Source organism: Magallana gigas, chromosome 2 (genome assembly GCF_963853765.1).
Source record: "Magallana gigas chromosome 2, xbMagGiga1.1, whole genome shotgun sequence".
In the NCBI taxonomy this organism is placed as follows: domain Eukaryota; kingdom Metazoa; phylum Mollusca; class Bivalvia; order Ostreida; family Ostreidae; genus Magallana; species Magallana gigas.
In genome coordinates, this window is record NC_088854.1 from 42,797,739 (window position 1) to 42,822,172 (window position 24,434).

Below are 24,434 nucleotides of genomic sequence, written 5' to 3' on the forward strand. Positions count from 1 at the left end.
AGAAGTGAATACGCAACAAATTTTGTTTGTAAAAATTTTGGTCTACCGCTCACAAAATGTAAAAATTGGCCAAGATTTGTCTTAAATAAATATAATGAGCCATATTCATTTTAGACATTATTTTTTAATATTTAAAATTACATCGGGTTCGAAAAACAGATGGTATCATTGTATCCATAACGACGTTTACATTAACGCCATGAGTGTTTACATTCGGTAGCTATTTTATCGATAAGATTTTGATTATACATTGAGCATTTCAATGGCGACGAATAAGAATATCAAAGAATGTGGTAAGTTTTGTATTTTTCAATTTTAAAAATTCGTCGTTTCCAATAAAACAAACTTTATCCGTGTATCCCAGCACATAAATTGTGTGTCAGCTTATTAGGTTAATGTAAGGAAATTAAGTGTGCTAATTAAGTGAATATTGAATTAAGACCCCTACTGTTTTCATAATAAAGTTCAACGTGAAATTTGATTTATTTCTTACAACATATTAACGCAGGTACTTCGAAGAGAGTCCCATGAACCACCCCCCCCCCCTTTTTTTTTTATTAAGCACTAGTAGTTAATTATTTTCTTTATTAAGCACTTAGAACTGCCGTTGCATCATTGTAAATGTCTTAACTACGATATTTTAACTCATATTGCATGCTTTTACATCAGTTTAAATGCATAACAACATCAAGCAAAATAAAGCTTCAGCGATCAAAATATTGTGTCATTATACATTGTACCAACAAATACAACTCTTATCTCTCTAACAGACCTTCATATGCATACTTCATATAACTAGATGTTTAAACTATTGCATGATCTGACAACTGTCATTAAGCAGCTGGTTTACCGGTAATTAAATGAAATACATAATAATGTACATATCATTCTGTATGTTTATATTTTTTAATTTTTACCTGACAAAGCCCAAATGAAAACTTTTCATTAAGATTTCTGTCTGTTTTAGGGTGGTTTTACCATGCACCTGCTAAGAGACAGGACCCCAAGTCAGAGCCAGTACTGGTTCCTGCTGCCTCTCAGATTCCGGGTCTGAACTCTGACCTTCCTCCTGAAGATGACATTCAGAGGTCACTGTTCCGAGACACAGACACTAAGTATGTCCGACTGGCAAAATCTGGAGGGAGACAAAGTAAGTACATGTACCAGTAAACAGTTCTTTATAATAGGCAAACCGGGCCCTAGAGGCATATGATAGAGAAGTCTTAGCTAGGCTGATTTAAGAATGTTTACATGGTATAATGGTTCTATTATAACATACATGCAACATTCAAACTGCAATATAAAGTTGCATATCTACTCCTGTTGTGTGCAAGTGTAAACCAATTTTTAAAAAGTTTTTGTTAAAGGAAGTGAACAGGAAAAAATTATCAAGGGCTCAAATTTGTCTGTTTGATGTGTATAATGATATCTGAAAACCGTTTAGACAGAGCTTTCCACAGTAAAAAGATATACCACTTAGAATAACTAATTCTTGCAATCCATGAGCGCTGCCATATTGTTAAAATAATTACCTCCCTGCTGGGTTATCTCTAAGCATCTAAGAGAGGGCAGCACTGATGCTGCCGTCAGTGAGACACATTGCATTTTTACACACGTGTAGTAACAGGGATAACATGCCATCATCAAAATGTGAATGGAAACTTGAAAGGAATGTAAAGAGTTGTCATTTTAAACAGTGTTTATGGGGGAAGATTTTGGATCTCAGAATGATGCATTCCCACCAGCAGTTAATGTGACATGTAACTAGAATGGAATGTCCGTGGATCAGTGTTATTGTGACCTATTTTTTCTTGCACTCTGGAATTTCTTGTTTATGAGTTTGAACATTATGTGTGCTACATAAATGAACACACAAGGTGCATTGCACAGCATCCTGACTTTTAAAATGTGTCTTAGTCCTGTTATTCTTCTGACAGCATCAGTGAGACACATTGCATTTTTACACACGTGTAGTAACAGGGATAACATGCCATCATCAAAATGTGAATGGAAACTTGAAAGGAATGTAAAGAGTTGTCATTTTAAACAGTGTTTATGGGGGAAGATTTTGGATCTCAGAATGATGCATTCCCACCAGCAGTTAATGTGACATGTAACTAGAATGGAATGTCCGTGGATCAGTGTTATTGTGACCTATTTTTTCTTGCACTCTGGAATTTCTTGTTTATGAGTTTGAACATTATGTGTGCTACATAAATGAACACACAAGGTGCATTGCACAGCATCCTGACTTTTAAAATGTGTCTTAGTCCTGTTATTCTTCTGACAGCATAAACAGAACCGGCGTACATATCATCAAGATCTTATGTATAAAAAAAAAACAAATCAGAAAAATTTCCAGGGCATTTAAATAAAAAGTAACGGTAAGAAACCCCACATGGAAAATGGAATTACAATTTTATATTAATTTAAATTGAAATCTAAAAACAGCATTTTATTTATGTAAACACTGACTGCCACATACATCTCCGTACAAACATCTGGAATCATGTGATGGTCTTATATTTCACAAATTAATTTATCTATATTCATTTTTTGTACAAATAGTTATCTGAGGTTCATTTATAGAAATGTACTAAATCCTTGTCTTCTCATGACAGTACACAAAATTTTTCTTCACATCAAGGCATAATTTTTCTCCTCAACTTTTATCAACTCTGTACATAAACACTGGCCTAGTTCCAACATTGACCCAGTCACCAGCAGCAATGTGGCTTATCTACGTCAGAGAACAGATGCATGCTGGGGATTAATGGATTACCTCCATAAACCTTTCACTGAGAGTGTTAAATTGATAAAATCTCTTGATAGAAATAAACAAATAGGAAACAGACCTCATTTTTAAGTTTCAAAAGGCTTTTATAATTTATTAAGCAACAATTATTTTTTTCATGTTCACTTCCTTTAATTAAATTACCAAAGTTTTTACTTGAATTGAAGATTTTTCATAACCTATGGGCCTGGACTTGCTTCTTATATAACTGGCATAAACTTTAAAATACATTGCACTTGCCAATGTCCAAAAAGTATACTATAAATATTTTCCCTCCTTGTAGATCTCTTGCAATTCAAGGAAAATCCGGATATGAGAAAACGAGAGCCTAAGGCCTATCCCAGAAATGAGTGGTTTTACCTAGAGGACAATAGACTTGAAGAGGAAGAGGGAAAAACTGCATCAGAGTATGTTATTTAATTTTACACCTTCAAATCTCTTGAATAATTTTTTCAAACTTCAAGAATTAGATAACTCTTTTAGTTCATTACCATGGATTTTTTTTTATTTATTTAGTCCTTACCAGTTCACAGTACCAGAATACATGTACCACGAAGTGTTCAATCCAGATGCACAAACAGATGCCTATGAACGACCAAGAAGAGCATTGTATGGGTTTGACAATGTCTCAGCTTTTGAGAGAGAAGGAAAAGGCGTTACAGATAAAACAGTCAAGTTACCAGAGGTGATAAAACCGGGCTATGGTGTACGGAGTGGTAAACCGCTGAGAATGAAGAAACAACCACCTGCTCCTGCCGGAGTCAAAACCGCCCAGCAAGTGTCAGCAGCCAAGATGGTGGACGATGGTAGACCTAGACTGAAATATTTACCAATGTAAGTTTCCAATTTTGGTAGAATATACATTTTCAACACACTTCACTTTTATGAGAAGTGGGGTGGACTTTAAACCATTTGCTTGCAACAATGTGAACACACATACCGGTATTTCAAAAATAAATCTTTCAAAAAAGTATTTAAAAGCCTATTACCTTTATTTTGCAGGCCTGAAGCTTCAGATAAAACAGAGAAAGCAAAGATGTCTAAACTTTTGTCCTACACTTATGACAAAGAATGGCATGATGAGGTTCGCAAGTGGGAGTACAAGCAAGACAGACTGAGAGAAAAACACAAACAAATGATCGCGGCCCAGGGGCCACAGAATCAGGAGCCACTGGTCTCAGAGTACAACACCACCATTGGCAAGAGTAGACCTCCAGCATACCAACCACAGTAAGGGAACTTGTTTGATAAATTCTCCGAAAGGTCATTTGGGATGAATTCTCATATTTCAAATAAGGAAGCTTGATTTCTTTTGGTGGTGTCATAACTTTGAATATTGGACATCACATATGTATTAGAGAATTCTAAAAGATGCTCTGAAGAGAAAAACATACCTGTTAACCCTCTCGCATCTTGCAGGAGCTAGACTCCCGCAAAACAGCCTAAAAATCTTAAATCTCCCACACAAGAGACTAGATTCTCTCACAAACATATTTGTCTTCCCCATGACCCCCCCCCCCCCCCCCCCCTCCACTTGTGAATCTTGACTTGCTTCTTTGAAAAACCAAAAAAACATTTACACATCTACATATTTTTTTTGAAAAATTATGTAGATATGTAAAGGAATACCCAGGAAACGTAAATTTATTTAGTAAAGGATTCTCTAAAAATGAAAATTCCTATTCTGTGATTTCTTGTACGTGGGATTGTTTTATGAACTCTTATGGAAGTTGTTAATAACATGCATTGAGATACAAGGGACAGTTTTACATATATCTGATAAGAAAAAAAGGAGTATGCTTTATTTATTCTTTTATCTCTATGTAAATAAGATAAAATTATAATAAGCACCATAATACGAAGATTAATTTTAATCAAACATATGCAAGTATATAATGTGTTCATTCACCAATCAAGGGCACTTGGTGTATATATACATTTACGTAAAAAACAATGATGTAATTGTGATTATGACAGATATAAGGATGCATTCAATAAGTGAATTAAGTGGTACTCAAATTCACTCTCTGCAAACATTTTAAACTACCGGGTACATGCATATATATTTTAAGGAAACATATTTCATCAACTGACCAAAACAAATGTATTAGATGTATAAAGTTTTTCACACTTTTGTTGCAGAAAAAGAGGATACACAGGGGGATCTGGCCACCAGTCCAATCGATCGACGATCACCTCCACCACAAACTCAAAGAGGGGGGAGAGGATGCCAGAGAAAGAACTCTTCAAAATGTCAAAGTAAGGGCCAATTATTCATCAATAGGTTGACATTGCACTGATTCATAAATTTTTGTTAAACTCATAGTATTATATCAGCTCTTTGTTCAAACTGAAAGTATTCAGAATGTACATGTATATATTCTTTATTTGACAATCTGATTAAAATCAGTCCATCTTATCTCATCTTTAATTTGCTAGCCAGTGGTTTTCAGTCAACTCTATGCCCAATAAACCTAGTTAGAATGGAGTGAACCAAAACGCTTGCTTCGAAAAGATACCTTTAATTCTCAGTATTCAGACATTAGGAGGGGGGTAGGGGGGGGGGGGGGCTAATTTTAATCAGACTGTTGATTTCATTGAATAAGACAAATTTATCAATGTATGATTTTGCTTATTTCAGGTTCAAGAATGTTCAGTCAAGAGTTGACCAGACAATGCCAAAAGCAATGGTTGCGGCCACACACTGATTTTTTTTTATTATTGTATGAAACTTATCTGTGATGCTTATACATGTATATACACTCATATAATAACACGAGGTGTATGTTGACTTTGGAGTCCATGTCTCAGAGTACTGATGAGGAATTTATTCTGGTTGATTATGTACATCAATTACATGTTGATTCATCCATTTTTTATTGATGAATTTACAGATATTGGAATCAGTTTGATATGCAGGTGCATTATAATTTGGAATAATCATGAGATAAAACAGTATTTAGCTTTTTCAGTCTCAAAATTGAACAGTATTGTAATAAAACTATTTAAAGTATTACTAGTGAAGGAAAGTGCATGTAAGTACCCGTACATGTATTGCTTCTTATTGAAGAAAAACTATTTACAAAATCTTAATTATTACATAAACCTAAACCTATACCCATGCAATTTTTTTTTTGTTATGAAATAAAGATAGCTCTTATTATTTACTAATTGAATACAGCAATTCCTATTTATTTTTTTTTATGAAAAACATTTTACATTAATTTGTTTCCACCATTATAAATTTATTTCTATGTCTAAGAAAGAATATATTCAACTAATTATAAGATGTTTCAGTGATGTTTGAAGACATTGGATGTTTTGTTTTGACCCCATTGTGTAGCAGGTCTTCCCCAATCTGTTAGAGTGTAAAATCATATTAGTTTTAATTATATATTTTTTTAATACAAGCACCTGTGCCTATGACCTGGTACATTCATGTGATACTGAAATACTTAATTTTACGTGCTACTTTTTTTTTTAAATAAAAGGATTTATGATATATTATATTCATATACAAAGTACAAAGTATGTGGTCTAATTATATAATTAATTGTTAATGAAATTTTGTAATATTTACTTTAAAATAAATTACTAAACGTATTCATTGTATTTTGTGTGTTAATGCTATTTTCCTGACCGTGACCAACTGAATGTAAAAAGTACTATAGTAGTTGCATGTTGGCTAGTTGCCCAATTTCCCTTCTCGATACCGGTATTACGTATGTGGCAACGCACTTTGAAAAAATTACGCACTTTGTCAATTTTTTTCAAACTGCGTTAGTTTTTGGACCAAGTCAACGCACTTTGAAAAAAAAAATGTTCAGGTTTTAGTCAAAAAGTTGATAGTTTTATATACAATAAATGATTGATTTAACCTTGTTTAGCTAAAACGCGTTGTAACATACATGTACGTGCATCAGAGGCATGCATACATGTCCCTGAGACAGAAAAAACCCCATCAACTTACTTTTGATACATGAAAAAAATATGTAGATATACTATATAAATAGTGCCTGTTTGGGAGGGTAACAGTTTAAATTGACACCCCGAGAAAACCATTGTCAACCGACGCGAAGCGGAGGTTGACAATGGTTTTCGAGGGGTGTCAATTTCAACTGTTATCCTCCCAAACAGGCACTATTTATTTTGTTATACTGAATGTCTTTTTTTAAAAATTTTAAGAAAATTTTACTGCTTTTATATAGGAATAACGTGAATTCTACAGCGAACCGTACGCGCATAATTTTCGCGCATGTAATATTTTTTAATGTTACCCGTTGCCAAGTGCGTTGCTAACGCTGAGGGTAATAGTAAATATTATTAACTGCGTCTTAACCAATCAGATTTCAGTATTTAACATGAAAGTATAACAAAAATAATTATATTTGATATGTAATGTATATTGAAAATAGTCTTCTGAAAAAGGATGCTTTAAAGTCGTATTTAGTCAGATTGATAAATACAGATATTATTTGAACTCTTCTTTACACATTCTATTGAAAATATTTTGTTCCGATCAACCAATTTTTAAATTTGATGTAAGTAATGCAACATAGAAATAAGAAAAGTTTTTAATTCCGCTATATATCCTTGTCAAGATTGAGAGCTAAAACTTCAAACCTGTTATCATATCTAAGAAACGGATGCTTCGCATATGGACATTATTTTTCTTGTTTACGTAACCCAAAGAATAAAAAAAAATGTTCTGTATTTATCCGTTTTACTTAAGTTCTTTTCAAAATCGACCAGCACTGACTTTCGATTAATCCTTAAAAAAGTTATGCCGTAATATATTTATACTGTTATGTGAATCCAGTAGAAAACCAGTAAAAACTGGTTTGGTCGTACTTTGTCACCAGAGTGTGGATTGTAATTTTCTACTGAAAACTATAAAAAAAATACATATAGATTGGATGTACAAATTAGGTACCAAGGTTAGGAATATGACATTATATTGACATTATTTCAGAAAGATGTGACGATATAAATCTAACATTTTGCATACTTGTACAAAGGATATAGCTTTCTTTTTTTAAACAATGTAACGTTATATTATTTAATCTATATAACGTTAGATATATAACAATTTACTTTAAAAAAATATAATAATGATATACTTTAAGCGGTCCCCATATTCTAATCACCATATAGAAATATTCTTATCCTTACGAAAGTGTTTGTTAGTATAGGCCTAGAGATGAATATTTTATAATCAATTTAAATGGGAAGCGCCTATGATAACGTTACATGTTTTTTTGGCAATATACTTTATGTATAAAAAAATATTATATACTTGAATTTTTTTTTTTGTTACTATTAGCTTGTCCCCTACGTATCCAGTCATTGACCATTCGAAGTGTAAAATTTTCTCCGCTTTTATTTTGAGTTATCCCTCTTCGAAAGTGTCTTCCCCATTCTAAAAATAACAGCAGTGACGTCGCATTTTGTCGAAGTCAACATCATTCAAACGCACGGTAGGCCTAGTGGAAACTTCAACACGGCACATGGTGGTGGGAATGGATATACTGTTCGAATTTCCTTTATGTGTGCAGTGCAAATATATAGATTAAGTAAGAGTGCAACTAAAAGGTGATTAAAGAAGGCTTTCAGCCAGCAATGCAGGCGAAGCTACCGTCTGCTTTTTTCTTCTTGGTGGTTTTGATATGGGTAACTGCCGTCACATACACTAGAGGTAAGGAATTTTTGTCACACCTGGGGATCATTGAGGGGTCCTCTCACCTGTGTTATTATTTTGGACTTTTCTAACCATTGATTTATCCCCAATTACTTATATTTTAATCGGATTTACCTCTTATAAATGTATTCAGTATAAAAATAGTAAAAGATTTTATTCATTGGTGTTATTAAAACGGAGTCCTTTCAAATCGCGAACGATCTACCTTTCTCAGTTTTACAACATTGTGTTGTGTAATTCGGTACACAAAAGTCTGATCTAAGGATAGAACACAATATTGCGTGAATATTTTCATCTCAACTAAGTAAATAAGTTGGTTTGAAACCATTGTTCCCAACAAAGGTGACCCAAACCTGTTTTATAACCTTTTATTCAGTCTGCTAATCAACGAGGGCCATTTAGTTGACTTACGCTGTGGGGATCTATTCAATTTATGTCAATAAACACAGCTGATATAAAGACTTTTGTATGTACTCTCTATAAATGATCAGCTGATGTAAACTAAGAAATTGTTACCCCCCAATATTTTCATGTGGAAAACGTCTTCCTTTCCATGTTTTGTAGTGTGTACCTAAGTGCCCTTTACAATCGAGACAAACGCAATATAAGAGACTTTAGTTTTAAAAAGCTCGCACCAAATTTGATATGCAAATTTTCATATGAATACCTGTGTTAAAAAAAATAAAATGGCTGACTCAATGGCTTGTGATTTTGACTTGATACAAAAGCGTAAAAATTAAATCTTCTGATAGATTTATAAACATGAACTGAATTAAAAGCACTGGCCATTATGACAAAGAGTATTTTAAAAGTCCTTGAAATGAACGTCATCGTCAGTGGTACTAGTCTTTGTATTGAAAAATAAAGATGTCATATGTCAGAGATTTATATCAGATTTATACAAATACATATTTAAAATCATAATAAACAACATTATCTCAAATCCTTAAAGTCTTTCTTGGACTAAATCTCACAGTATGTGAAACCTCATTATGAAAGATTATTCTGGAAGAATCAAATATCATAATTGAATAATGTTTGTGTGAAAAACTTGTTTGACCTTTAATGAATTTTTGGGGTCCAGAGATCGAGATAATGGATCGACTAAGTACTAACTATCCCTAAATTAAAATAACGAATTCTTTGATTGTCATATGAATCGTATGGTTCTTGGTAATAAACAATACAATACATGATCGTGCAGGACAATAACTATTGTTTCCTTGAAATAACTATTACATATTTGTTATTAGTCAATTTCGGCCTCCAATAAATGTTGGATTGTTTAGTGAATTATTTTGTGTTCAGAAATATTTTCATTACCTCAATTTATTTGCACTCAATGGAAATATGTAATGTCAGAAATAATACACCACATATAAATTGATTTGAGCTATTTGATCAGAATAACTTTCATATTCCTTGATGTTGAAAAAGCTATAGAGCTTTGAAGAACGAAGCAAACTTTTTCTGTCTGTAATTATTATTTTTGGATTATATAGATAAATATGTCTTTGATGGATATGTTTGTTCAAGTCTGTGCTATTTTTGGAAGAAATACATGTACTGTTTTTTTTGTACTTTAAAAGAATTGAATATTTCACAAATAGAGAGCATGTTGTTTTATTAAAATGTCAAAAATAATAACAACATGTATATATGTGTGTGAGTGCAGTCTCGTATGTTCTTGAACAGGTATTTTTATTAAGCTATGATAACAGCTTGTCGTGGAAGCCTGTAAATAAAACTGTTTGTATCGTACTGGAATTATTTTGGTAGACACATGAAACGGACTGATGGTTTTTCGTTTATTGCTTTGTGTACTTCTACATGCATGTTTTCTTGCACTTCAGATGTAGATATTAAAACCATCTGAAAATGTTTTCAAGATAAAGAAAAAGTATCGTCTGAAGATAGGGTTGCATTAAATATAATAGATTATATCTTTACAAGCTTATCATCAGATTTGATTTCACAAATTGAGATTTTATTTAATCTTTACCAACTGTGTTAAACTAATCCATGGAAATGTCCTAAAGATGAAATTAATTATGAGTATAAGTATGGAGTAATGATTTTAAAATTGATAAAATTAAGTAAAAAAATATGTAAATAAATCTCCTTCCTCCTCCTCCCTTCCTGCCTCAAGAGCCCCCCCCCCCCCCCACCCCCAAATTAAATTCACTGTCTACACTTGAACCTATTGTCAATTCACGTGCAAATTTGAAGTTATTTGTACTTTCAAAATCAATTCTGAATACTGGTTTTAATCGAAGGATTAGTTATTTCCCTGAAATTGAATGGGATGTAGACAATACCCCAACATACAAGTACCTGTTTTAACATCCCATCTCAAGTACATGGTTGCAAACAATTGACAACTTTTAGAAGTCTATTGATTATTTTTAAATTGGTCAGACCAGTGAATCAATTATTATTTATGAAACATAAAATTCTGAGGTTTTCATTCATCATGAAGAAAGTTTTCAACATTCACCTTTCTTGCAAACATACTGCGCACTTTAATAGCAGCTAGTGTATGCGTATAAAATGACCATGTGTAAGTTTAGTCAGTTACAAGTTTAAACAATGTTACTGATATTTATAGAATGTTTTTTGAAACCTATCCAGTCCCAATTAGCAGAAGAGTCGTGTATCTTTATTAACCACTATCATGAAAAAAGAAAACAAATTGGTGAGAAGAGCCTCATTAAAAAAGTGAACTTGTATGACCGTATTATATTTATCTAAACAAGTTGGCAAGAGAACATACTGGTACACTTTAATAGGCTTCATCTTCCAAATCTTTGAAATAAATGAAAATGTACCTGTAAAAGAACACTGTATTGATAATGTAATAAATTAATGCTAAGGATGTATGCTTTGATTCAAGACATAGGAAAGAGTGATACAAAATTAAATGAGATGAGATGCCATGCATTGAGGAAAATGTGGACTACCATTCCTTCAGCAGATGCACATTTTGCTGGCCCTGTAACTTCAAAAATGGACACAGGATTTTGGGATAATCATATGTACACATTCATAGCCTTCAATTATTTTTGTTATAAGTGCATCCCAGGCACTGACTTATCTGTGTTTTTTTTGAGCTGGCTCTCCATTTCTTGCTTTTACTTTTGATCCATTCTCTCTCCCATTGCATTCCTTGAAAGTCCAAGCAGTAACCTTTTCACCACTGTTCACAGAATCCGAGAGAATGAGATGTTTAGTGACCTTGCAGACTTCAAAGAGGCAAAGAATATGCCATTGATAATGATTTCTTGGCCATGTTGTCAATAGAATGTAGCAAAGTCGACTGATATCTACGACGGAACCTCGGGGAAGAGCTTTATAATCATTGTATATACATCTTCATCCCCTGAACATTTCTCATCATGCAAAGAAGTGGATTAATACAGGAAGTGGCATCTTAAGATCAATCAATGGAGATATCCTAGTTGAAATGCTGTTTCAACTTTCTCCTTTTACCGTAATACTGTAACACACTAATTAAGAAAATAAAAATCATCAAATAGGCAGTTGCGGATGCTCAATTTCATCAGAATGCATGTGGAAAATCAAAGTCAGTGCATGCAGAAGATAACTAGAACAGGTCTTTATCAAATTTTGTATTGTTGGTTAAACTTTTTATTTTACAGTACACCACACTAGTTGATTCATGCATGCACATGCAGGCATACTGTGTGAACTATGTAAATTTGTGAACAAATCACCAAATCTTAACACTGAAGGAAAATTGAAGAATATAAGGCAAGGCCAGTGATTATGCATTTACATTGGGACAATATGATGATTCAGGCCGGCAAAGCTGATCAGAGTCATTGTCCCTGTAACTACCAAGGTGGTTGGTGAAAATTTATGGCGTCCATTCACCTCTGTAATGTTAAACCAGGTATTCTCCCGTAAAACACCTTGTCTAGGTGCGATATTGACCCTCCTCCACAATAGGGAAAATTGCCTCGCTGAAAGATTTATTTCGGGGTTGATTTCTGGAAAAGTTTTTCTAGTGCACTTCATGCTGCATTTCATTTAGCCTCTCCCTCAATTTCCAATTTATACCATTGACATTGCATTTCATTCATCTAGCAAATCATTAATAACCTGCCACGGGTTTATTTGGGCCTTTGAAAAGCTATTTGGTGCACTGCATTCATTTAATATCAATACAATATGTTTCTCCTTGATATTGATAGGGATAAGAGAGTGAGAAGTAATTGAGAAACAAGAAATGTGCACTCTTTTATACAAATTATCCCAGCTAGAGTCTTCACACTTTTTCTCTGTGGTGTTACTTTAAGCTTTAAGCTTACACGGACCCCCCCCCCCCCCCCCAAATCAAGGACTGCAATCGAATGAAAGAGAGACAATTTATCACTGATTGATTTTGCAGATTAATATAAATGAAGTTTGGCAGAGGAATATTTCATGGAAACTAGATAAGGAAAGGAAATTGGTTATACAGATATAGTGCCGTTTTTTGCATAAAATAATAAGTGTAGAAATTGAAATGAATTAATCTGAGTGAAAAATCAGAGGCGTTGTAGTCAATGTAATGATTAATCGGCATAGAACATGGAAGGATAAATGTGTTTGTAATCATAGATTGTGCCTGTCGGGGATTTGCTACAATGTAATAGAACTATCATGGTTGTAGATAGATGGTCTGTTACATACATGTGACCTGAATTTGTAGTTGATATGCGTTTAAAAAATGCATGAGTCATGTAGAGACTGCACCTGATGCTGGTATGTTGTATTTGGTAACTGACTGGTGTCAGTAACAGGGTTTAGAGGTGACAGATGGCAGCCAGTGTTCACCCCCATGTTAAAGTACAAATATGTTCATGTCTTGCATGTAATACATGTTGTTCCTTCACATGCAGGTTCAATATGCAAAGAAGTCCACGATCTTCACCTTCCAAATTTCTTATTTGCTAAGTGCAAATGATATGCATGGTCCATAATGTGCCGTCAATTTCATGTTGAAATATTTTAGAAAATATAATGTAATAATAATACAAAGGACTAAAGATTCTAAAAGAAGTATTAGAATTCAGCTAATCTTTTCAAAGAAATTTTGTGAATGAAATTGTCTAATAGTGACTGTTATTGTTTGGTGTTTCGAGACCATTATAGCACCTGCAGGTAGTGGCAATTGTAGTTGTCATTCTCTATGGGGGATCATGTGACAGGGTGTGTTTGACCCCAGGGTCACCCTCACAAAGGGCCAGACCATGCAATCAGATAGTGAGCTTCACTGAATATTAGCAATGGGCTCCACTCATTTGTGGCTTCCTGTCATACTCAAAAATTAAGTCTTTAAAAAAATCCCAATTTCTTTTTTATCATCTTCCTTTGGCACGGTTGAATTTAAGCAGTCTGTTTAAATCTGAATTTAAAAGTGAATCACTTTCCCATTTTAGAAACTGGGGCTCGCTGCATGAACATAAAGTGTCTCTTTCAAGAATGGGAGCATCATTGAGCATTGTATTAAGACACCTGCTTTTTATGCTTTATCATATCCACGTATCTGCACTCTGTCACATCCCAGAAGCAGAAGACAGATGGGGTTTGTTTATTTTATGACTGCAGCTTCGATCTTGATGGAATTTTTGCTCCAGATTTACGTATTTTCTTTGTATTTAAAGAGAGTTCTTTTATTTATTTTTTAAAGAATTAATGCTTTAACTGCAACACACACTCAATAAATTTCAAGGCCATGCAGAAAGAATGAACTCGAGGGAAAATGGTACAGCGTTAATAGGACATACGTCTGGCGTATTAATCAGATATATTATTTAGTGCCCGTTGACCCAGTCTTGCATTAGTACTAACGAGTTATGATTATGATTGAGTAATGTGTTATTAGTTGACCTTTAGACCTATTACATGTATACTGATCAATAATTATATATATTACTTGTCCTGCATGTTTATAGTAAGGGATGGATGAATGATTCCATCAAGAAGCACTAGGGGTACTTCAATTTATTCACAATGTAAATATATACTGTTGGTAAATGTAGAAATAAAGTATTGATCAGGCATTGGTACCTTTATTTAAAAATCGCACAAAATCACTATCTTAAGCATGATATATCAGATCTGACACATTTCTATTATAAAATTAATGGATAGTATATTTCTTTTATTTTAAAAGTTGTCTTATTAGCTTTTATATTGATTTTCAGTTGAATGGTTGAAGAGCAATCTTCATTTTAAGTCACTATTATACACATTGTCAGTACATTTTAGTCTTCAGTATATCCGTAATCTGAACTCGACGTTTGTTGACACAATATTTTTTTATTCTAGTAGTCTAGTCACTTGCCTTAAACCAAATAGGTTTGTATTCAAATACATGTATGTGTGCATTAATACTTACAGAACATACCAGTAGGCCTATATATAATTCTTCAAGGGACATATGGTACTCATGTCTGAAACCAGTAAGATCATGGTCATATTGTGAGAGGTTAAAGGTCAATCGGTCATTTAAGGACATGGTCATAAGGGTATAGTTTAGAGAGTGATCTGTATACGGAGTTATTTTCATCACATTTTTTTGGCCCTTCTTAATTAACTTGGAACTGGGTTTAGCCCAGTCTTTAATTTGTCCAAACACAGTTTAAAACTCTGTCTTAAATTCGCCTGCTGACGAGGGCGGAAGGAGCAAAATGAAGCGGGGCTGAGCATTTCCCTGTATACATGCAGACTGTACATTCCTTATTTTACGCAAGTAATTAATTCTGCAATCCTGCAGTTGTGTGCAATACAATGAAAAATATAAAATGATAGCAAGATTTTAAAATCTTCATGTGGTACGTACTTCTCGAGATTTTACGCAAATATAAATTTCTCGTGTTTAACTAGGAAACTACAGTATTAAATATTCTTTTTATCAGGAATATAAAATGAAGCAATCATTCTGCTTCTCTTTTGATAATCATATGAAACATTTCCTTAATTGTTAAATATGTATGTGATAGCATTGCACATATTTGTTTTCATCCCTAAGGCATTTCTGATACAATTGAATGCCTCTATAACTATTAAAATCTGATACAGAATTACTTGTAATTGTATCTTTGTTTACACTTGAAGTTTTGATGTGATTTATTGGCAGTCTCATCAATGGGGTTCACATTAATTTCCCCTTAACTTTGGCTTCTTGTCATATTGTTAACCCTTTGTATTATCATAGTCATATTTCACAGGGCCACTGAAACATTAGCTGTCCCTGTAGGGAAGTTCGGAGAGTGCACTGCACCCGATGGAATGGAAGCCGTTATTAGCTATAACTTATTGATGACACTAATGACACGGATAATTACATTATTGATCCGATCCTCACTGGACACTGGTCAACCTGTTCCTGGCTTTTAATCACATGTCTGGGTGGTATTGATTGGGTCTGTGGGTCAGTCTCACACTGACCACTAAGATATATAAAGTGGTCAAATACCAGTATCAGTGTAGTTATAAATGAGGACAATTCCTGTGGTGCAGACAATGAGAAATCCTTACACTGTCACCTGTGGCTGCTAGTGGTGACTTAAATACCAGAGAGAGAAAAACCCCACGGGGGTGGCATCCGATTAACCAGGTCACAACCAGACCTATAAACTCTCCTTCACATTGTATTTCATACCAAAGGGAAAGGTATACAGGTGATGGCTTTTGATAGCCGGTGAGGCACAGTCACATGCAACCTGTATTTTTTTTTTTCTTTTTAAAAATTCATCGAACTGGGCTTGTAATCTTGATAGGGATTGTGGTCTGGAGCCATTCCTCTTGACAGTTGGTTTTGTCGGATTGGGTGATGTTATGATCTTAAGATTACAACTTGAACACAGGTAGAATTCACAGCCAGTAAAACCTGTGGGACGTCTGGCCCACAGTCATTCAGTGATTTAATGTCCTGGAAAGAGGAATGAAAGAGGCGAAAAAAATATATCCTTGGCTCTTTTTCACCCTAGCAGTTTTACACACACTTGAGATAATATTTAGGTAAATTATGCTAAAATTGTCATGTGGCAATAAGGTGTCATAATGGGTTGATTTTAAGGACAGAGACACCACTTTGAATTTTTGCATCAATTATAGAATAAAATCAGAGCTGTGAAATATATGATTTGAAATATAAAAGTTGGAAAATTACCAATGGATATTTCTGTACACCAAAGTACAAATAACGGAGCTCATGTTGAATGTTTTTGATGAATTACCTAAAAGTACATATATACAAGAAATATTCATCAGATTTTTATTACCACACCCTCAATGTTCAAGAATTATAGTAAGCATGTATATAAACCAATGAATGGTCAGGTTATTGCGTCTCCATTCTGGTTTGCATCAGTTGGTAATTGTAGTTCAATTATGACACTATGAAAGGAGGTAGTTGTAAATAAGCTATCAGGGGAATTCTGTTTAACAGAAATACTCCTCGAAAAAATAGAAAAAGTGGTAGAAATCTGAAGATGAGCCCACTTCAAACCATTAAACTGAATAAAACATGGAGTAGAGGGATTTTTGACATCATGTTGTTTTCTAGAAACTCTGTGTGCAGCTTTTTTTTTTGACATTTTGCAGAGATCTTGAGTGTTTATATACACAGCGATGTACTTTACTAGGATAAAAATTACTTTAAAAAAATATTTTGAAATTTAACATATGGAGTGCTGTTGGATCAGCAGATTAAATTAATTTTTATATTATTTATGAAATATTATATCATGTTAAGACTTTGGTATCTTGTTCAACAGATGTTGTTTGAAAATGTTTGGAAACTATCAACATATATTGAGAATCAATGCTCGAATCATGTGGCTCTATGTTGTTTTTTCATCTGGTAAATTGATATGGCATATAATATTTCATTTTTCTGTCAGGATATTGGAGAGCAAAACTAGTTTTTATTGATTAGCATTATAACGGTCAGTTTGTTGAACCTGATCAAGTTTCTGTCAGCTAGCTAGCTGCTCTTCCATGCCAAGAGCATTTAGCTGATAAGAGTGGACAGTACGTGGACACACACAGTCAGCTGTTATTCAACTTAAAGTACTACCCTCTCTTGATAAAATCAACCGATTCTATCACATGGATTGTTTGGTAGTAGCCAGATTATGTAGTATTTACTGAAGCAATTAAACCAGCAAGGCGGAGTTTAATGCAGTATGAAATTTCACTGGTTTAACTCAGTGATGCATATGATTTGTCAATATTTACATGTGTAATTTGTTCAGCTTTTATACAGAAATGATTTTGTTGCTCTCATTATAACTGCTGAAGGCTCGATAGTGATGCTGATTTACTATGCTTTTATTGATATTTTATGACAGGGAGCTAAAAACGCTCATTGATTAATATCATAGATACCCAGATATCTGGGAATAATGATCTAATTTGATCAATTTTTTTTATTTTCAACAAAGATAAACACTCGTATTAGAACTAATATTGCAAATGAGCAATGTCTGTAGAATTTTTTGTGTAGGGTATTCTTAGAATTTTCTAATCGTTTTCATAGATAACATGTATTGGGTAATCAAGGGCAACGTGTAACCCTACAGAAAATGAAACTTCAGTTGGGGACAATTTTTAACGCCTTCTTTCAAATATGAGATATCTCATCAATTTTCCAATTTTTTCTTTCTAGATATGTATTATTCATTATAGTGGGAAATTTATGAAATTCAATAGGCTGTAAGGTTTTCTTTGAAACCATGTGTTAATTATATTTATTCTTATTGGTAAATGAATCATTTTAAGTTCCTGCTTCATGGAAACTGAAAGAAGTGGAAAATAATTATTGATTAATATATTATTCATACAAACTGGCCCTTGTAATAGCATTATCGGGGAAATGATCTGAATTTTGAACCACTCAATCCTTAATTTAAATTTTATCTGCAGTAAACTCTGTTAAATAAATCCTTTAATGAATTATTCATGTACATGTATTTCAAATTTGCTATAGAAAGTGAAAGTGATGGACTCTTTTTTAAATTTCACTGTTCCTAGCATTATCTTTTTATCAAAGTTCATTGTTCTGTTTGTTTTGAGATAGACATGTAGATATTCTGTTTGAGCTATTACCTGTGCATGGAAAATTGACATGCATTGTCCCTGAGGTGTTATATAATTACAGGTACAGAGTACTGTAACCCTTCATCTCCATGTAATGACATTAGCAGCTATTCATTGAGATGTGACTCTCCCTTAATTAGATTCATAGAGACAAATAAATAGATGTCATTAATCATTTCTATTGAATCATTAGTATTGCTCTCTCTCTCTCTCTCTCTCTCTCTCTCTCTCTCTCTCTCTCTCATGAACCTTCTGTGACATTGTTTCTCTCTATTATATCATTCACCCATTTAATTTTTGAGCAAGTTGGTTATGGTAAATTCCTGAAATTTCTTCTCTTATAATGGTAAACTTGAAATTCAATTACTCCAAGTCATTGCGGCCTTTGAACAGATTAGCTGTCCCAAGGAAAAAGAAAATCTTGACTTCGGGGTAAAGAAAGAGAGAGTATATGCAGAGACTCTATCAATTTCTCTTGACATATCTCATTACTGGAATGGTCCTGAATGAAGCAAAGCAATCTCGAAAATATGCCCCTGTATTTTCCTTTACACTGATGACTAAACAATGAAAATGTCTAGGAATTCATTAGCTGTGCCTTTTTTGTCCTTTATCTACCCAAGACATAGACCATCACATTCTGGAAAATGAAAGTTTATTTTCGGAGAGATTTTGATGCCCTGGAATGCAAGTCATTCTTTTTCAGCTGTTGGTCTCGTGTTTCGTAAATTAGAATGTGGCTGTCAAGGTCTTGTACTTTAATTTTCGGAGAAGTCTTCAAAACTTCAATGTTGAAGACTTTGTTCATACATCTTGCTTTCCTTTATTGAACATGGTGGCAATGTAACAGGAGACACACTATCAGAGCTATGCTGGGCTGGGCTGTGATCACCTTCTGCAGGCAGATTAAAAGTGACATGACTTTCTCGAGCACAAATTGTACATATCAAACGTTTATGGGATGCAATGGGTCAGTGTTAGGCGTGTGCAGCCAACGTGACATACTTATTTACATATTTTTATTTCACCTTGTTCCATAGGTTGAAGCCACCGAGTTAATAAAATTTCATTTAATTGATTTATATATTCTTTCATTGTTCAAAAAACTAAAAGTTCCAGGTAGTGTTTTCTCTTAGGAGATGTACATGAATAACTATTAAAACATCTTTAAAATGGGCACAATTTATTTTTATTTTTTTATAGATTCCGCATCTTGAATTTTTGTTTCTTTTTTATTATCAGTTTTGATAATAGTAGCTTGTCATAGCATTCCTATAAAGTCAATGAGGTACACAAAAGATATTCTATGGGGTCATTTATAAAGTCAAATATATTGTGTTCAAGGTTAAGTAATTTCTAAATGGTTAAGGATATTGTATATTGTCTCTTTTCTGATGTACAATGTACATACATGTACATGTATTAGTTGTTTATTAGGTCTAATAAATAATAATTTATAAACTAATTACAAATATATTATTACCTGATGCATAAATTGTGATGAAAGCATCGGCAACAACTTTAAATTATGTAATGACATAGTTACATAAGGTGATAATATTTTGATTATCTTATATGTATGTGAAAGTGATGCTTCATACAAAGACTGTGTATATTTGTAGGTGATGTAGACTGTGTATATTTGTAGGTGATGTAGACTGTGTATATTTGTAGGTGATGTAGACTGTGTATATTTGTAGGTGATGTAGACTGTGTATATTTGTAGGTGATGTAGACTGTGTATATTTGTAGGTGATGTAGACTGTGTATATTTGTAGGTGATGTAGACTGTGTATATTTGTAGGTGATGTAGACTGTGTATATTTGTAGGTGATGTAGACTGTGTATATTTGTAGGTGATGTAGACTGTGTATATATTTGTAGGTGATGTAGACTGTCCAGCCAGTGCGGGTTTCTGGACCTGTCACGATGGAATCGAGGAAATCCACAGCTGCTGGAAATGTGATGGCCATCAAGACTGTGATGATGGCTCAGACGAGTCCGACTCAGAGTGTGAGTCTAGTGTGGAGAGAGAGAGAGAGAGAGAGAGAGAGAGAGAGAGAGAGAGAGAGAGAGAGAGTTTTTTTTCAGATTTTTTGGCAAGCCTTTAAAGCTGAAATAACAGGAAAAAAGAGAGCAAGATTGAGAGAAAGATGTCTGTTTGATGTGTGGTGAAAGAATAAAATTAATGAAAGGAAAACATCCAAGAAAAATCTAGATATCAAGATCTGACAATTTTAATTAATATGTGTAATGAAATATAGAATGAAAGAATTAACAATGAACATCTATGAGAGCATTAGATAAATGTTATCTCCAGAGACTTGAATAACTTGCTTGTAAATAATACAGTCTGAATCATGATGACAATGAAGATTTGAGTGACGAGGATATTTCAGATCTGTCTTTATTTCAGGTGTCACAACTTCAAGAAGAAGGAGGTCAACTGATAATAGTACGTAAAGTATATCTATTTCACGGTGTGTAAATGTGGAATCATTATTGTCCCAGCTTTGTACCAAGTCTGGCCTTCCATCTTCTTTCGTTTCTTCCTTTATTTGCATGGTGGCATTAGATCAAGACTGAGATTTTTCACTTAAAATATTTTTTACAAAATTCTTTTATCATCCATCTGATAAGAAATGTCATTGATATTTAAAATAAAAATGATGCATGGCTTATGTATAAGATCTATATTGGATAGCTTTCAGTTACATGCATTCTTATGTTATCATTAGATAATTCTGTGTGGGGAAAAATGAATGGGCATTTACCAAGGGAATAAGCAGCACATACCTGCTATATTGCTTGACATAGAAGCAGGAGAAATTTAGCTACTAAATGATGAAGATCTTAAAATCTGGAGCTTGTGGCTCAGTGGTCATAGGCATTAAGCCAGTAACCCAAAGGTTGCTGGTTCAAGCTCATCATGATTCAGAGAAAGATTTTTTAAAACTTTTAAATTAACTATTAAAACATTTCATAGCAAATTTTGCTAGATTATTTGCTAGGAGCAGCAGTATAAAGAAAGCCTCTCTTCCCTGCTTGTTCTGATGCATACAAAAAAAAAGTTTAATTTTACTGATAAAATTGAACTTATCAAATATGCCAAGAACTGTAAGCCAGAATAAGAAAGTGATGAGTTTTCATAGTATCTTGGGTGGGAGAGGTTACCTTTGGGCCACAAGGTTAATTAGGCAACACCTGTCATATCAAATGATTGTGATATCCATTGAAGATAACTTGACACCGTTTTTCTCCCTACATGTACCGGGTAGATTTCATGTTTTCCTGTAATATGTCATAAAGCTTTCTATATTACATGGGATATTAGGAATTGAGTTGGATAATCACATCACTGGCTCAGTCTCATGGAGTGAGTAAACTTGTTGTGGTGAGGGGCTCACACCGAAAAAGTTCCACACGGGCTAACAACGTTCATTCTTCTTGTTTCAGTAATTTCAATCTCCATTCTGTCAATGTTACTGACAAACCACAGCTGCATGTCTTTCTTTCTTTGATTTTGTTGTTGATGCATTCCTTAACATAATTGTTGGTTGTTTCATGAAAACAAAGAATAAAGAGCAATTTGAATGCATGATATGCATTTGACTACAAAGTTTACAAAACATGCTGTTTATTTACCATAATATTTCAGGCAATCAAATTGACATATTCAAAAAAGTTTTTGTACTAAGAATTTGGTGGTTTCAAAAGATAAGGATATTTCAAAATTTTTACAAAATACATCTTTAATCTATATTTTGATTACTTTATTTTTGTTGTAAGCTGGTATTAAACCACCAAAATAGCTCAAATTTAGTATAATCCAATGTATGGCAATTATATGTTTGATAAAAAAGTATTATAATATGTGTTTCATTAATTTTTTATTCCATTTATTAATGACCAGCATACAAGGTAGAGATTGAATGAAATATCACTGATTTGAAATATTTTTGTTTTTTTAGCCCCCTTCGAAACCCTATCACCTTATGTAAGTTGCAATCCAAACTATGAGCGGTGTCCTGGGGAAGAAGTGTGCATTCCACTTTCAAAGTTCTGTGATAAAAAGAAAGATTGTTATCTGGGAGGTGATGAAAGTAGTTGTAATGGTAAGCGTTTTTCTTTTTTTTTTTAGTTGTTGATTTGTTGTTTGTGCCAAATACAATGAATGTTTACTCATAAATTGCTAAATTGTTATATAAAATCCAAATAAAAATGAGAATTAGTGTATTGAAAATATGAATACATGTATTGTTTAACTTTACGCATACAAAATTAAGATGGCCCCTTTATCTTGACTGTTATTCTGATTATTGACATTAATATAAAGTTAACATTCCACATGTTGCACTTTTAAAAAGAATTGTTATTCATCGTGCTGTTATTTAAAAAAAGGGAAAGATAAGTTTCATCAGAATTAAGTTATGATTGAATGTTTATATAACACTCTTACTATCATAATGTTACTAATGTTAAAGTGAAGGTTTATCGCTTTCACTGTTAGAAACTCACCTTTTCTCAACTTCTGTTATAGTTACCTTCCGTACATTGCCAAGCTGTGATACGTTAAACTGTGAAGACAACTGCACCAAAACTATTAAAGGACCGAAGTGCTACTGCGATTCTGACAAATTCACAATGGTGTCGGAACAAAACAACACTTGTATCAGTGAGTATACTACTTTAGCCATTAATTTATTTCATTTTAAAAGAAGCTGATCAGCTTCTCAAGTCAACAAATGTATGAATATATAAAAAATGTATCTTAGAATCATCACGAGATTTTTTGTAACATATCAGGGAGTAGAGCACAAACAGAAAAAGGCAACATTGTTAACAAAGGTTGTAGATGTTTCATGGGAGTTAATTTCATTCATTTGTGATCTAATTTGGCGTCTGTTTCGTTGTTTAAGAAAAAAGTATGATAAACATTCAATATCATATAAATATGTTTTAGGTATTTAATTTCATTGATATATGGTTAATGATGGAAGAAATGAAAATCAATCCCAAACAAAATTTGTTATTTCTGCCTTTACTGCATGAATCTATGAAAACGAGCAATTCATGATCTACAAATTATGATTATTTTTTACCAATGCAACATAAAGCTATTCATGTAAAACATTGTAGGGTATAGCTTTGTTTGTAAAATGTTCACCAGTTTGAGATATATATGATCATTGTATGTTTGGTGTTTCAGAGTATAACCCTTGTGACTACCACGAAGGAATCTGTGATCAGAAATGTTCCTTCAATGATACCACCAATAAAGTCACATGTTCCTGCGTCAGTGGATATGGGTCAGATGGCAACCAATGTTTTCCTTTAGATGGTGGGTATTTTGTAATGCTTACTTCACTTGTTCTATAGTTTATCCCCACTTTCTCACACTTGCATCAATTAAGATTTTAAAAGGAGAAGACAAAATTGCTCAGGGAAACCATTTACCCGTTCATAAATATTATTTTTTTTCGTCTTAATCATTCTATGATAAAACATACCTTTATTTTTTTTAGTTTTTTAGGAGCATCGACGGGGAGGACATATTTCTATTTACCAGATCATAAATATTATGTATTTTTTAATCTTAATCATTCTATGATAAAACAAGCTTGTATTTTTTTTAGGAGCATTGACAGGGAAGACATATTTCTGGGTGGCGGCCTCCCAGGTCTTGTTACAGTTTCGGTTAGACGATGTCGTAAACTCTACCCTCAGACTCACTCACAGCTCACCAGAGGCCAACTACATCAGGACTGTGGATTTTGACCACAGAAAACAACTCGTGTGTTGGGTAAGAAATCCTTTAAGATTGAATGT

General features: G+C 33.4%; 2 protein-coding genes across 6 annotated transcripts in view; both read left to right on the plus strand.

The window, feature by feature from the left end:
- Nucleotides 1-144: 144 nt before the first annotated feature.
- On the plus strand, nt 145-6,397 carry LOC105339094 (uncharacterized protein C7orf57 homolog). The gene is made up of 7 exons (XM_011444504.4): nt 145-293; nt 968-1,150; nt 3,078-3,201; nt 3,311-3,628; nt 3,797-4,024; nt 4,937-5,053; nt 5,436-6,397. The coding sequence occupies exons 1-7, from the start codon at nt 263-265 to the stop codon at nt 5,500-5,502; spliced, it is 1,068 nt and encodes a 355-aa protein (XP_011442806.3). The 5' UTR covers nt 145-262; the 3' UTR covers nt 5,503-6,397.
- Nucleotides 6,398-8,244: 1,847 nt separating this feature from the next.
- Nucleotides 8,245-24,434, plus strand: part of LOC105320711 (prolow-density lipoprotein receptor-related protein 1) — a 72,372-nt gene continuing 56,182 nt past the window's right edge. For all 5 annotated transcript variants that reach the window (XM_066076736.1, XM_066076738.1, XM_066076740.1 and 2 more), the window contains exons 1-7: nt 8,245-8,489; nt 20,490-20,618; nt 21,022-21,060; nt 22,577-22,720; nt 23,146-23,280; nt 23,815-23,946; nt 24,242-24,408. In XM_066076736.1, the coding sequence (XP_065932808.1) occupies nt 8,414-8,489; nt 20,490-20,618; nt 21,022-21,060; nt 22,577-22,720; nt 23,146-23,280; nt 23,815-23,946; nt 24,242-24,408 (822 nt within the window). In that variant the 5' untranslated portion in view covers nt 8,245-8,413. The remainder of the gene's footprint in view (nt 8,490-20,489; nt 20,619-21,021; nt 21,061-22,576; nt 22,721-23,145; nt 23,281-23,814; nt 23,947-24,241; nt 24,409-24,434) is intronic.

What these genes read in the sequence shown, in the direction of transcription:
- LOC105339094 (XM_011444504.4), top strand. Translation starts at nt 263, where the DNA reads ATGGCGACGAATAAGAATATCAAAGAATGTG. An exon ending in TAAGAATATCAAAGAATGTG is followed by an intron (nt 294 to 967) that starts GTAAGTTTTGTA and finishes TGTCTGTTTTAG; the next exon opens with GGTGGTTTTACCATGCACCT. An exon ending in GAGGGAAAAACTGCATCAGA is followed by an intron (nt 3,202 to 3,310) that starts GTATGTTATTTA and finishes TTATTTATTTAG; the next exon opens with TCCTTACCAGTTCACAGTAC.